At 41.1% G+C, this 13,520-nt stretch overlaps 3 protein-coding genes across 4 annotated transcripts; 1 reads left to right on the top strand and 2 right to left on the bottom strand.

Annotated features, from left to right (window-relative positions):
• Positions 1 to 33: 33 nt before the first annotated feature.
• ruvbl1 (RuvB-like AAA ATPase 1) lies at positions 34 to 6,621 on the top strand. The gene is made up of 11 exons (XM_042405865.1): positions 34 to 313; positions 1,589 to 1,675; positions 1,799 to 1,931; positions 3,714 to 3,865; positions 4,383 to 4,472; positions 5,100 to 5,249; positions 5,382 to 5,445; positions 5,529 to 5,727; positions 5,824 to 5,926; positions 6,012 to 6,103; positions 6,213 to 6,621. The coding sequence occupies exons 1-11, from the start codon at positions 173 to 175 to the stop codon at positions 6,370 to 6,372; spliced, it is 1,371 nt and encodes a 456-aa protein (XP_042261799.1). The 5' UTR covers positions 34 to 172; the 3' UTR covers positions 6,373 to 6,621.
• A 1-nt stretch (position 6,622) lies between these two features.
• On the bottom strand, positions 6,623 to 8,046 carry mustn1a (musculoskeletal, embryonic nuclear protein 1a). Its single transcript, XM_042405862.1, has 3 exons — positions 7,911 to 8,046; positions 7,670 to 7,799; positions 6,623 to 7,311 (listed from the first exon to the last, which is right to left on the bottom strand). Exons 1-3 carry the CDS (start codon positions 7,917 to 7,919, stop codon positions 7,214 to 7,216), a joined length of 237 nt encoding a protein of 78 aa, XP_042261796.1. The 5' UTR covers positions 7,920 to 8,046; the 3' UTR covers positions 6,623 to 7,213.
• A 1,290-nt stretch (positions 8,047 to 9,336) lies between these two features.
• Positions 9,337 to 13,058, bottom strand: rft1 (RFT1 homolog). Of its 2 annotated transcripts, XM_042406433.1 has the most exons (10): positions 12,728 to 13,058; positions 12,543 to 12,628; positions 12,332 to 12,454; positions 11,359 to 11,650; positions 11,141 to 11,275; positions 10,786 to 11,046; positions 10,548 to 10,692; positions 10,335 to 10,440; positions 9,993 to 10,242; positions 9,337 to 9,861 (listed from the first exon to the last, which is right to left on the bottom strand). In XM_042406433.1, exons 1-10 carry the CDS (start codon positions 12,788 to 12,790, stop codon positions 9,697 to 9,699), a joined length of 1,626 nt encoding a protein of 541 aa, XP_042262367.1. In that variant the 5' UTR covers positions 12,791 to 13,058; the 3' UTR covers positions 9,337 to 9,696. The 2 variants fall into 2 exon arrangements, with proteins under 2 accessions (XP_042262367.1, XP_042262368.1); XM_042406434.1 differs by lacking the exon at positions 12,728 to 13,058 and having other exon boundaries at positions 12,332 to 12,428; positions 12,543 to 12,630.
• Positions 13,059 to 13,520: the final 462 nt, after the last annotated feature.

The raw sequence follows: 13,520 nt of genomic DNA, 5'->3' as shown, positions 1-13,520 counted from the left end.
GGGGTATCACTTCCGCTAATTTTCCCCTTAGTAACCCACATGGAAACCGATTTCCCTGTGTTTTGAGTTTCGGCGCCGATTCTGGCGGTGAGAAGTAATCTGAGGCACAGGAGGCAATTTCTTTGCCTTAAACCCACTTTGTAGTTTTTACATCACATATTTATACACAACTATGAAGATCGAGGAGGTAAAAAGCACCACAAAAACTCAGCGGATCGCCTCTCACAGTCATGTCAAAGGACTCGGGCTCGACGAGGCCGGGAATGCTAAACAGTCAGCATGTGGTCTAGTCGGCCAGGAGGCTGCCAGAGAGGTAATATTTACGTTGCATTGAAGTTAAGTTATTCTTGTAGTGTTTGTTTGGATGACTGGGAGAGCTGAAGGATTTTTGCAAGGATGATTTAGCTCATTGCAGGTGTTAATGTGTTATTTCCGTTAGCCCTGTGGTGTCGCTGTTTTACTCTCAGGTCAGAGGTGAGCTAAAGGGAAAGTCCACCTTAAAATGATATTTACCCTTTTAAAAAATACTGTAGAGCTCCGTTTTTGGTTTGTGAATTTTTGATCCCTCAACGGAAAAGCAAAAATGCATATTTGTATAACTGATGAATGCAACTCGGATCAGCTCAATAGACAAACACTTACAGCAATTATGATTTTATGTAAAGTCCCCCTCCACTCAAAAATATTTTTTTTCTTCTTATTCCTATAGTTGGTTGTTTGAGCATCATTTTCACATTCATCTGCTGAAAGTGTAAAGTTTCTTTGTGCTCATTGAAAATCCAATTTTAAGGGGCGGGCCAACGAGCATGATTTGTGACATACGAATACTTTGGAAGCCAATCCTGGTCCAATATTCAACTTATGGAAGACTTTTATTCACACATTACACATTCAATGACAAAGGACCAGCTTTGTAAACAGATAAAGGCATTGTATTTGAGTGCTCTGATTTCCAGATTAAGGAGACCTGACTGTTTGTAGAAATACTTGACTGTCTACAATCATTTGGATAGGACATTGGTGTACCGTACCCTTTTCAAAAATGTAATTAATAAAAGAGAACAGCTTTTTTTCTTTATTAGCCCTATGCCATTAACATACATGGACAGAGTAACAGAGTGGTCAGTGGGACTGGGAGTGGGGACAGTGCACAGATTGGAAATGTCAGGAGCTGCCATTGTCAAGCTTACACTTGATTTCAATATGTGAAAATATAAACCTGCTGTGAAATGCTCAGCTTCAAGTGGACTGGATCTGTTTTGAATGAGCTTTTCAAAGACATTGGTGTGGCCAACCAGGACAGGTCCAACCAGACAACAATGTACATTTCTAGTAACAGAGTGTGACTTCAGCCATTATAAATGTGAAAAATGTTGTGTTTTACAATAGTCCAACACACATGTGAACATACAGTAAATCTATCAATTGGGAAACATTGCAGACATCTGAGTTAAGGTAAAGTCTTGGGTCAAAGTTCTCACCAGGATATCCTACTACTCTGTCCATCTTCCCTGCAGTTAGGTCCTGTTGGTATTTTACTTTTGAATGTTGATATATAACAGGACTACATGCTGTGTTCATTCTCTAGGCTTGTGGCATCATTGTTGAGCTGATCCGCTCAAAGAAGATGTCAGGAAGGGCAGTTTTATTGGCTGGGCCACCCGGTACAGGAAAGGTAATGTACAGTGATCATTCATTAACAGCAGGACATTAGTTAAACTGTTGAGTGTGGTTTTTGTTGTTATTAATGTTGTTGTTGGTGATTCTTCTCTCACATTTCTGCTTCTCCTCCCTTCAGACCGCCCTTGCCTTGGCTGTAGCGCAGGAGTTGGGAAACAAGGTGCCTTTCTGCCCCATGGTCGGCAGTGAGGTCTACTCATCAGAGATTAAAAAAACAGAAGTACTGATGGAGAATTTCAGGAGGGCCATCGGTGAGTGTGACTGGTCATAGTTTCTACCCCCAAACAAGGCTGACTGAGGTTGTTGTTTTTGATGCGCTCTGACCTGTTGAGCTTTAAGTTTACAGTAAAGAAAATTTGAATGTTGGTCAAACACAAGCTTTTGCGTTGCAAAACGGTTGATTTGCAACCATAATAGCAGCAAGAGAAAGCAAATGCTGAAACAACGATAAGTGAAGAAACTGACAAAATCACTGTACATCACCAGACTCTGTACCAACATGAAACCAATTCCACACCACTCCCACTGTCCTGAATTGGCAGTATAAGTTTCAACAACAGATATTTAAAAACCTCAGCACATGAAAGCTCATAAAACTGAAACTATCTGCTTGGTTAGATTCTACTAGAGCTGGATCTTTAAGTGCAGTGAAAAATGAAATGCCTCTCAGTTTTAAAATTCCTCAGCCTGCCTGCAGCTTTTGGTGTAACAGAGCCTTATATGTTCATCTGAGTCCCTCAGTGAAGGAGTCCTTGGGCAGGAATAGTAAAATGTCCTGCTGACACCATTCTCATGAGCTGAAAGGCAGCACTCTGCAGCAAATTTATGAGACTGGTGTTGAGAAGGAAGGAAGGCTCTGGAGGGGGAAGGGGTTTGTCTGACTGCTGATGGTACCTGTCGGAGGGAAGGAAATGGGAAATGGAGCTTGGGTAGAGGGAGAGGTGGTCATCAGCACCTTCGCTCCTCCCCTCAAATATGATCTGCCAGGGGGAGGGGGTTTCATTCTGTGGTTGTCATCACCATGTCGATAAGAGCGCTGTGACAGACAGTCCCTGCCTTAAGCATTGCTCTCTGACCTGGGCCCAGTTGTTCAAGAAGTTTGATCTGGATCAGAATGATCCGGATTTTGAAATCCCATGTTTTGCTATCCAGGATCAGGTAATCCATCTTACTTTTGTGCCATTTTTTTTTCAAAGCAACATTGGATTGAATCACCCTGATCCAGATACAAACTTTTCAAGATTACCCAATCTGGATTATTCTTTGTTACAACATTTATGATGCACCTGAGCTTGTTGAAGACCCAGATCAACCTCTGGTGTTCACCCAGAATGAGGGACTGACTGGACATGCAATAAGGGATGCAGTTGTTAGAAATGACTTTTGACTGGTTCATCTCTGATGATTGTGACATTGTAATTAATACACAGTACTTTATCTACTTTATCACTGTAACAGTTAAATAAATCAAGTGCTCAATATAAATAAATGTGTGTGTGTGTATATATATACTTCATGATACAAATAATAAATAATTTTTTAATTTTTTTTGTGATCAAAGGTATCCCAATCCTGCTAAAAAGCACCAAATACTGAAGGTTTGATCCAGATCAAAGCCAAGACTGGATTACGTGATCTAATTCGATTTGATCTAATCTAATCTAATCTAATCGATTTCAGAATACTCTTTTTTCCCTTTTGAACAACCCCTTTTTCAAGGTTTGATCCAATCCAATAGCTGAAATCCCATCAGATGACTTCTGAACAACTGGGCCCTGAGGATCAGCCACCTGTGCCTTCCTCATCCTCAGGGCCGCAGGCTGCACAAAAGAGCAACAAGAGTGTAATCGTGTTACAGAGAAAGATGCCCAGACATTTCATGGGCACATGCACACACGCTCTCTCTCTCTCTCTCTCTCTCTGTAATAAAACGCATTGTTGAGTAGTCTGAAGGATGTGGCGGCTTAGTTTCAGCAGGAATATAAAGGCCCGATTGAGTTCTCACACTGTACTGTAATGTCGCCCTCCTTCAGGATTACGTATCAAAGAAACAAAGGAGGTGTATGAAGGGGAGGTGACAGAGCTGACCCCCTGTGAGACTGAGAATCCCATGGGTGGCTACGGAAAAACCATCAGCCACGTCGTCATCGGGTTGAAGACGGGCAAAGGCACAAAGCAGCTCAAGGTCAGATTGGGAGCTATAATCTTTTTTTTTTTTCCTCTCTCTATTTTTTTATTTGTACTTGTGCTACTGCTGCTTGTAAAGCACCTTTAGCTATGGTGCATGTATAAACTGTTAATGATAATGATTTCCACAGGATTGATGAGAACGGTGTCAATTTATCAAGAGTTTATCAACTTCTCAAGCTACTTTGCATCAGCTAAAATATTTCCATGGGTCTTTTTTTTTTTTTTTTTTTTTTACACCTTCATTAACATACATGTCAAATCCAGGTTGTGTCTAGATGTGATTTCTATCAGTGTCTCCATATTCAGTTTTAACTCTTACCTGAAAATTGAGAAAACTCTTCTTCCCCATCAGTATCCTGAAAAACAAACAGTTGATTTACATGTGAATTTTAGTGTTGTGTTTTTTAAAATGTCATTGACCAATTCTGGCCATGATTTTAGTAATAAGAGTAATGCTAATGGGGACATTAATGCTCAGATTTAAATATTTTACACCCGTCTTCTTTCCTCAGCTGGATCCCAGCATTTATGAGAGTCTTCAGAAAGAGCGTGTGGAAGTGGGAGATGTCATCTACATTGAAGCCAACAGTGGAGCTGTCAAGGTATCACTATATTACTTTCATGTACTCGTCACAACCGTCACAAATTTTGATCAACAAATTCATTAATGAAATAGTTTGAATAAAAGCTCTTGGTTTTGTTCTTGGTGTCTCAGTATTTTTTCGTCCTCTTCCGTCCTTCATGGTGGCGTTCTTTCATCTCTTTCAGCTCTGCATGAAAGCCCTGCTGCATTTTCTACTGTACTCTGGAATGAGCCCCTCTCATTCCTGCAACTCTTCACGCTCCCTCTATCTCTCCATCTCCCACAGTGCCCAACAGCGAGGCTTGTGGCCCGTGTTGACAGGCCGCGATGACGGCTCCTTTAATCGGCGCAGGTGGGCCGGGGGGAGGGGGGCGCGCGGGTCGGCTCTAGTCAGAGGCCAGGGGAGGAGGGCTGGACGACACATTTGTTACTGTTGACAGCCATCTCATGACCTGCCTCCTCTAACTCTTTCATCCCTCAGCCACATGCCCTCCTGTCTACGATGGGCTGGCACCGGGTTCAATCATACACCTGCTCTCCCTCCTCTTATGCGCCGTCTTCTGTTTCACTGTTTTCCGGAGCAATGTAAGACATTCGTTTTTTGTGACAGTGACCCACATGTTCTTTATGCTTGTGTCTTTTGCAGAGACAAGGTCGTTGTGACACTTTTGCAACAGAGTTTGACCTGGAGGCTGAGGAGTATGTGCCGCTGCCCAAAGGTGACGTCCACAAAAAGAAGGAGATAGTTCAGGATGTTACACTGCACGACCTGGATGTTGCAAATGCCAGACCCCAGGTACAGAACTGTAAAACAGTAACATAGAGAATATGTATGTGCATCCGGTCACATTGTCGTATATATATATTAAGTTGTCAGAGGCAGTTATTTCCTCTTCCTTAATAACTGCTCATTATTTGTCTGTCTTAGGGAGGCCAGGACATTCTCTCCATGATGGGACAACTGATGAAGCCCAAAAAGACAGAAATCACAGGTAGAGAAAAACTCAAAACATCACAGAGTGCTTCCACCAGCTGACTTTTATTGTTCATTCATCTTCCGTTTTTGCCATTCCAGATAAGCTGCGTGCTGAGATCAACAAGGTGGTGAACCGCTACATCGACCAAGGTGTAGCTGAGCTAGTACCCGGCGTGCTGTTCGTGGACGAGGTGCACATGCTGGACATCGAGTGCTTCACCTACCTCCACCGAGCGCTGGAGAGCACCATCGCCCCCATCGTTGTGTTCGCTTCCAACAGGGGAAACTGTTTAATCAGGTTTGGATCAACTCTATAAAATTGATTTTATAGAGAGAAATATATATTCGAAATGCAGTAAGAGTTGTAGTTTAACTTTCCTTTTTTGTACATTAGGGGAACGGAGGACATCAGCTCACCACACGGGATTCCACTGGACCTGCTGGACAGAGTTATGATCATCCGCACTATGCTGTACACACCACAGGAGATGAAGCAGGTGAGTCTGAGGGTCAAAGTGCATGTGTGATGTGTGACTTCAGGGGTTTTTGCATTTGTGTGACTGACGACGGTGTGATTTGTAGATCATCAAGATCCGTTCTCAGACTGAGGGGATCAATATCAGCGAGGAAGCACTTGCACATCTGGCAGAGATCGGCAACAAGACCACCCTCAGGTAAAGATATAGTGCATTGTGTCAGTGAATAGAGGGGAGAAAGCTGTATACTGTTTGTGTGTGTGTGTGTGAGTTTACTGAGTGCTTCTTACTTTCTGTTTCTTCTCAGGTACGCTGTGCAGCTGCTGACACCGGCCAGTCTGCTAGGCCGCGTTCAGGGAAAAGAGACAGTGGAGAGGGAGCAGGTAGAGGAAATCAACGAGTTGTTCTACGACGCAAAGTCCTCCGCCAAAATCCTCCAAGATCAACATCACAAGTTTATGAAATAAAAACTGGATCTCCACCTCTTTTCTTTTACAACTCTCAGGGTTGGTGTTACCAGCCAGTTGTTACATGGTTCACTTTATTTCTCCATCTTTGTCCCATGCTTTGTTTCTTTGCATCTTTTATCGCTCCACCATGGCTCATTGTAGTGTCCTTACTTACGGCTCATTTACTGTAGTAGGTTTGTTCTAATTGATTTTTATTCATTCCGTTTGTTGATGAAAATAATTTTTGAATAAAAATGGAAAACACAACTTGTCTCAGTGTTCTTTAATATTTTTGGATTGTTGTTACATTTTTACAGATTTTTACATGATGGATGATTTTGAAAAACTCCTCACAGTCCAGGCACAAATGCACAGACCAAATTATTTTCTTTTGGTTTTTTTAATTTTTTTTTTGACAAAGACAAGTATATAAAGCACACTGATGTTTCAGAAGATTTTTGTATGTTCAAATTTATCAATTGCCATATTGCACCTGGTGCTTCGTGTTCCTTTATTATTACTCCACACCATGAAGCTGTGGGCAAATGCTGGTGAGACAGGAACATAAAAAAAATAGCAAAAAACCTAAATTCTTAATCTTATAATAATAATTAAAAAAAAACTGGCTTACCAGGTCATAGAAATTCTTAGATTTTTAAAGGTAATTATCAGCTTCATAAAAGCTCAAAAACATGCCAAAGTGAAACTGTTGAATGCAAAAACACAAAGATAACTGAGAAATAACAGGAAACCACTATAAAAACACACTTAACAATTCATACAATGAAGCACAGCAAGAAAACAACCTAATCACTAATGTGGAACAGGTGTTGTCCAATCATGGTCAGGAAGTCTCCTGCTACTTCCTGATTGGTTTAGCTGAGCGCGTATTGAGAACAGTCTCTCCTCCGGACCTCACCCCGCTGAACACAGACGGAGCAACTTTACCCATTTTCTCTGCAGAGGAAGAGAAACAACTATCAAAATATTTCACTGTTAATGGGGCAGAAAGAAGCGGGTTACATAAGGCCACAGAAATGCTCTTTATAAATACACACAGTTTATCCCACTTGGTGAGAGAGTACGCTGACAGGAGTCGCCCATCATTAGAGCTCTCAGAGTCCTCTCTGTATATGGAGTGGAAACTTGTGCATCATGAGGAACTCCCCTCACACAAACTCACTGCCATAATGTTATCTTAGCTTAACCAGATACAGGAAGAAAAAGACTGTTTTCTTTCTGTTTAATCTGTAAGTCAAACTAACACCAAACCATATAGCTGTGATTATTTGTGTGTGTGTGTGTGTGTGCTCACCACACTCCTCCATAACTTCTTCAGTCTTGCTCTTCACTCGCCCACTTGCACCCAGCTTATTCTTTGCATCAGCCAGGTCCTCTTCTCTCACTTCAGGACGCTGCAGTTGTTCGTCCTCTTCCTGACCTGGCTGAAGGGCAATGAGAAGGAAAAAGTAGGACAAGGCACACTTCCGTGTTTACAGAAGTCAACAATATAAGAAAATGTCATCTCTTTTGAAAACTTAAAACTGTGGCCTTACTTGAGACATGTTGGTTGAGTAGTGGTGGAAGATATCCTGTGGGAAATTCTCCTCTCTCTGTCAGCTGTCTGTCGGTCCAGCCCATATATATACACACACACAACCTGGCAGCAATTCTCCACTGGACAGTAAATCTCTTCCTAAGACTAATAAATGACGCAATGAGTGTACATGCTCCACCTATTTTCTGTCTCTTTGCCTCTGGTTTTTCTCTTCTGAGCTGCTCTTCTTTAAAAAAATGATGAGGTCACTGCTATAGCTCATTCAGTTAACATTACATTTGTCCAAATAAATTCAAGAGGGGGCGAGAATATGACAAATGAAATCTGCCCCTGCATCTTCCCCCTCCCTACATTAGGCAAACCATCCCTTTCTAACAGCACTGTTAACTTGCAGGTCAAGCAAATTGGACTCAAAGTTCAAGATATGAAACGAAAGACAAGTAGCTGATTGTCTTAAGACATCAAACCTTCCAACTAACTTTACACCATGCTGGATTTATGTGCACATATATGTACAAAGCAAAAACAAAATAAAAATAAGCATTGTCCAACTTTAAAAGAATGCTGTTTCCACCCCTTCCTGCTCATTTTCCATAATGACGTCATTGCCCTCAAGGATCTTAAACTCAATGGTGATTAGTACAGAGGAAGGACCAACAAGTAACCAGAAAAGGTTCCCCAGCAACATGTTAATTAACTGCAGGAATCCAACCTGTTTACTCACTCTCATAAAATAAAAATGTATGACTAAAAGACTGACACAAACATATGGTGTAACCTCATGTTCTACAGAGCGTGCAAAAGCACAATATAAATTTGTCTCATTGAAAATGTCACCAAAATTCAGCATGGAAAATATAATTGAACTAAACATCAAGTGGAGATGTACCATACACTTTGTCTGTGGTGTAGAGCTGCTTTACCTCCTCAAAAAAAGTCATGCAAATAGAGTTATGGACATCATGTTTTATGAGACTGAAATCCAAAAAAAAAAAAAAAAAAAGTTTGAGCAAAAGATACAGTACACACACAATTCAGTGTTAAGTGAAACTTGTTTCCATGAACAAACTACAACAAAGGCCTTGAATGTCTTTTGATCCTGAATTTAAATTTATCAAATTCAATAGAATATGGTGCAAGTGCCCATTATTTACACAAGTTTAAATAATTTTTTCTAATTTTAAGTCATGTCATGTTTTGTTATGATATCAACAGTTTTCAGTTGTACTTTACACTCAATTTACTGAAATAAGTTACTTAAAATAACCCTAAAACTGCTGAAATCCTCCAAAATGGAAGTTTTGACAACATTTTCACACACACACACACACACACACACACACACACACACACGTAGTGAGTTTAGCAAGGTAGCTCTTTGGGCTATGAATTCATACTTTTCCATTCAATTAACACCACAAATGTGAATTACATTTCCTTGTTTTATTGTGCAGGACAATCTATTCCCTGTTACAAATTCAACTGTTTCCATAAAATACATTCATCTGTTTTTCACCCACAATTAGATCCCAGAACAGTCATGGCAAGTTTCTTCATACTTGTAGGTACCAACACAGGAATGATCGAGTGAAAAGATATCATCATCACACACATACTGTACACACACTCATACACACACATTCACATACTCGTATTAGAGGTCCATTGGAAAAAGCTGTTCACTTGTTGCTCCCACGCAGCCTGTCAATCATTAACTCTTTAGCTTTTGTTTGTAGAGGAGAAAAGGGTTTCCTCCAGTCCAATAAAATAATTTCCCATCTAATTTATGTATGTTTTTTTCTGTACTGGGGTAAGAGCTGAGTCCTCACAAACTGAATAAGCCGAGTCTCTGTGAGGAGAACAGCTACAAGTACGCAGAGCAGACACGCTGCTCCCACGCAGATATGGACCAGGCGTAGCAACCAGCCGCCGTCACAGCAGAAAAAACCCTGAAACCACAGAATAAAGAAGCCTAAATTAGAGCCACTGACACAGGTCATTTAGAATAAAACTGTAATGTAATGTCAATATTTGGAAGTAAAATATGAGCATAGAATGAAAAGACACATTTCTCTGGTACCTCAGACACTGCTGTGACAACTGCACTGACAGCCAGTGCCAGCAATAGGAGCGGAGAAGGCAACAGGCCTCGCAGGGGTTTCCGTGGACTGGACTGGAAGTAGCGATGTATGTAAAGCAGGCTGTGTGAGATGCGGAGGCCCATGTTGAGACAGTTGGCCAGAATGAAGCCAACACCCCCTGCCCACCATGTCAGCATGTAGGACAGGAGCAGGAAGGACACTGACAGAGCCAGCATCACCAGGTTATACCTGAAAAAAAAACCCCACAAACGTCATGTTGACCGACAGGTTATATACTGTGTACTAAATAAATCTGTCTGTTTGTATTTCTATGTTCTTACTTGTCAACCTCTTCTTGGCTCATGGCAGCAAACACAAAACACTCAGTTACACCATTTACAGCTAGCAGGAGGACATAGCAGCTGTAGCATCTCAGCAAAGTGGGACCTTTAAAAAAAAAAAAAAAAAGTTGTAACTAAGATAACCAAACAGATTTTCATATATTGTTGTTTAAAATGTTTGTGCTTCCTGTGATTGTGTCGTAGCTCTCTTACCTGCCCCACTGCTTAGCAGAGAGCCGCCATAAATGTCCAGAGCCAGGTGAGAGTAGGCGTAGCCAAACACCATGATGATCAGACCAATCACCAGCACCAGTTTCAGCAAACACTCCAGGACCTCTGCTGCTATAGTAACATCCTCCTGTAGACAAAACCCTAAGCATGAAATAAAACCAACAACCACTCCTGCCCAGTAATTCACAAAACTGTTTGTGTTTATTTTCACGCCACAGACCTTTTTTTGGCTTTTGACATCACGGCCTCTCTCCAGCACTTTGGCAAAGAAGATGTAGAAGCTCTCCTCAATAGGCAAGAAGATGAAGCGCGCCACCATGGAGCCCAGATTATTCACAATATCGTAAACACCCTGGTCTCCAAAGCTGAGGACGTTCAAGAAGGTCATGACGTAACGCTCGCCCTCCGTCAGGATCTGCTTCAGGAAGGACTGCTTGAAGAAGCTCCATGTGAGCCGAGCCAGAGTCCAATCAACCAGTGGCTACAAACAAAAAATAGATGAACATCATTGGTCCTAGATGGTAAACAGTACATCAGTTTAATTTGTGGAGATAAACCATAGATAATAATAATACCTTTCCATCAGCTTTGTGGGGCAGCAGATCTCCAACACTCTGCAAAGGAAAACCCTTCCTCGTCGCCTCTTTAGACCCCAAGAAGCGAAGAAAGTAAACAGCATAGCACAGCACCAGGACTCCTGTGTACACCAACTAAGAAAAGCCCAGAACTTACAATCATTAAATGTGAAAAAAGGTATTTACAGAAATAATGAAGACTTCAACTCATTTCTTACATGAGCAGCAGAGAAGATGTAAAGGCCCCATTCACGTGAAGATACCACTAGTACTACCGTTAAACTGCACTTAGCAATCATCGCTAAGCTCTCAGCGACCACTTTCAGTCGCACAAACATGTGAGCTTGAGCCAGGACCCAGAGGGGCTCAGCCAGGAGCTCCTGCACTCCTGCAAAGGCAAACAACACCACAGCAGAGCTGTAGTAAGGAACGGTCTGAGGATCGGGGACCTCCAGGAGCCAGAGCCACACACAAACCAGCAGGGCTGCCCATAACACACCAAGAGGCAACCTGGGAGGTGAGAGAGGTACAGAGATAAATATCCAAGCTGATTATACAATATCAAATGCACATAACGACGCTGAAGTTAGTTTCTGACTCACAGCTTCCAATTCAGGGTTAAGGGGAGAGTTAAGGGAAACATAAATATTGATATTTTTTTTACCACTTACACTTATGAAAGAGTCTTAGACATCATAGCAAAAGTCTTCACGCTGTTTAAACCCACTTTCAGATTTGTGAAACCTTTATTTTGCTTATGAAAACTGAGAAAAGGGCAAATTCACTGCTTTTTCCCCCCATCCAGACCACATTAGATCAGGTCCAGATCAAAAAGCGCTATATTTAGACTTGTAAAATCTGGACTAGGTTATTAAAGACACTCCAGAGAGTCATTAAAACACAGTTTCAGATTTGTGAGGCCTTTATTCTATTTGTGAAAAATGAAAAAAGGCAATTTCACTGATCTTGTGGCTAGAAATTCACAGCACAATTTCCACTTCCCTCCATTTCAATGGTTATGGCCATGTAAAGCTCATCTTTCTCAAACAAAGGTAGAAAAGTTATTTTTACCTTTTGAAACACAATCACACAATATCTTTATAGGGTGCATTTTCTAATCTGTCTACATTTTTCTAAGCAGTGAAATCGCTCTTTTTTCTGTATTTGAATCATTTTATAAAATCAACTCACGTCAGCCACAGCAGGTTGATAACTTGTCTCCAGCTGTGGTTCGTCCCTGATCCTCCACTTAGACAAGCTCTCCGGAAAGCCTCTCTGGATAAAAATACTAATGTGGAATACAGTAGTGTAAGCCTGCATATACGAAGACGAAACAAAATCACGTTACAGAAGCTGGTGCAGTGAAATGTGCTGGTATTGTGTGTTTCTTGTCTTGTCTCACCTGACATTGACAACCCCAATCAGCTCTTTGGACACAAATCGCAGAGTGAATGCATTCAACAAGAAGGTGAGCACACGGAACATCACCTAAGACAAAACCAGGACAAACAATATTAATCCCTTAACATTAAGACAAACAGAGCATTTAGCGTTATAGTGTTACAGCTCAGAAGTGTGTTCATTTACCTGTAGCAACACATTATACGATGCTAGTGTGGACGCATCCTTCAGCACATCTTGAGAGCTCATGTTGAATTTGCTCTGACCAGCTGAAAACTTTTAGTGAATCTGACAGATTATCCGCTGCTTTCTACTGCAGATAAAGAAAATAAATTCATTATAAAGTCAAAGATGCGGCTGCCGAACCTTCATACTGTGATAACTGTTAATGTGGCTGCCTAAAAAAACGAGAACGGCAGGTTTAATGTTGCAACACAGCAAGTGTTAGATGATATTTGTTGGACAGCAGTAGAAGCTAGAGGCTAGATTTCCACTTCCGTACACATTGTACGCACACGCGTTACGCGGTGACGTTAATAGAGCGTTGTGTTAAGCGCAGCGCCGCTAGAGAGCGTAACTGTCCCTTCTGATAATCTGTGGAAGGGGACTCATTTTGAATATCCCATTTTTGTGTAATGACCAAATTGTTGTCACCAATATTTGGTAAATTCTACATTCACAAAATGAAAATTTGCCAAAAAAACATTTTTTCTGTCAAACAAAGCTCAAAATCTATATAAAAACTTTATCACAGCTAACATTCCCGAAGTATACGCTGATTATTAAATATATTAATTCACAAGCTTTTCAGTTTTGTTAACCCCTCCTTTCTTTCTTTTGTTCATTATTTTCCCATTATATAGTTACACAAAAATAGTGCTTTTACTATTTCCCAAGGAACCACCTGTAACTGCATTTTCTGAGCTACCTAAAATGTCTTCAAGTATTTTTGCGTCACTGTAGGAATATTTTATTAAAA

This window comes from Thunnus maccoyii, chromosome 3 (genome assembly GCF_910596095.1).
Source record: "Thunnus maccoyii chromosome 3, fThuMac1.1, whole genome shotgun sequence".
NCBI classification, from domain to species: Eukaryota; Metazoa; Chordata; class Actinopteri; order Scombriformes; family Scombridae; genus Thunnus; species Thunnus maccoyii.
Note: the sequence above shows the minus strand (reverse complement) of the source record. Positions and strands in the feature narration are given on the sequence as shown.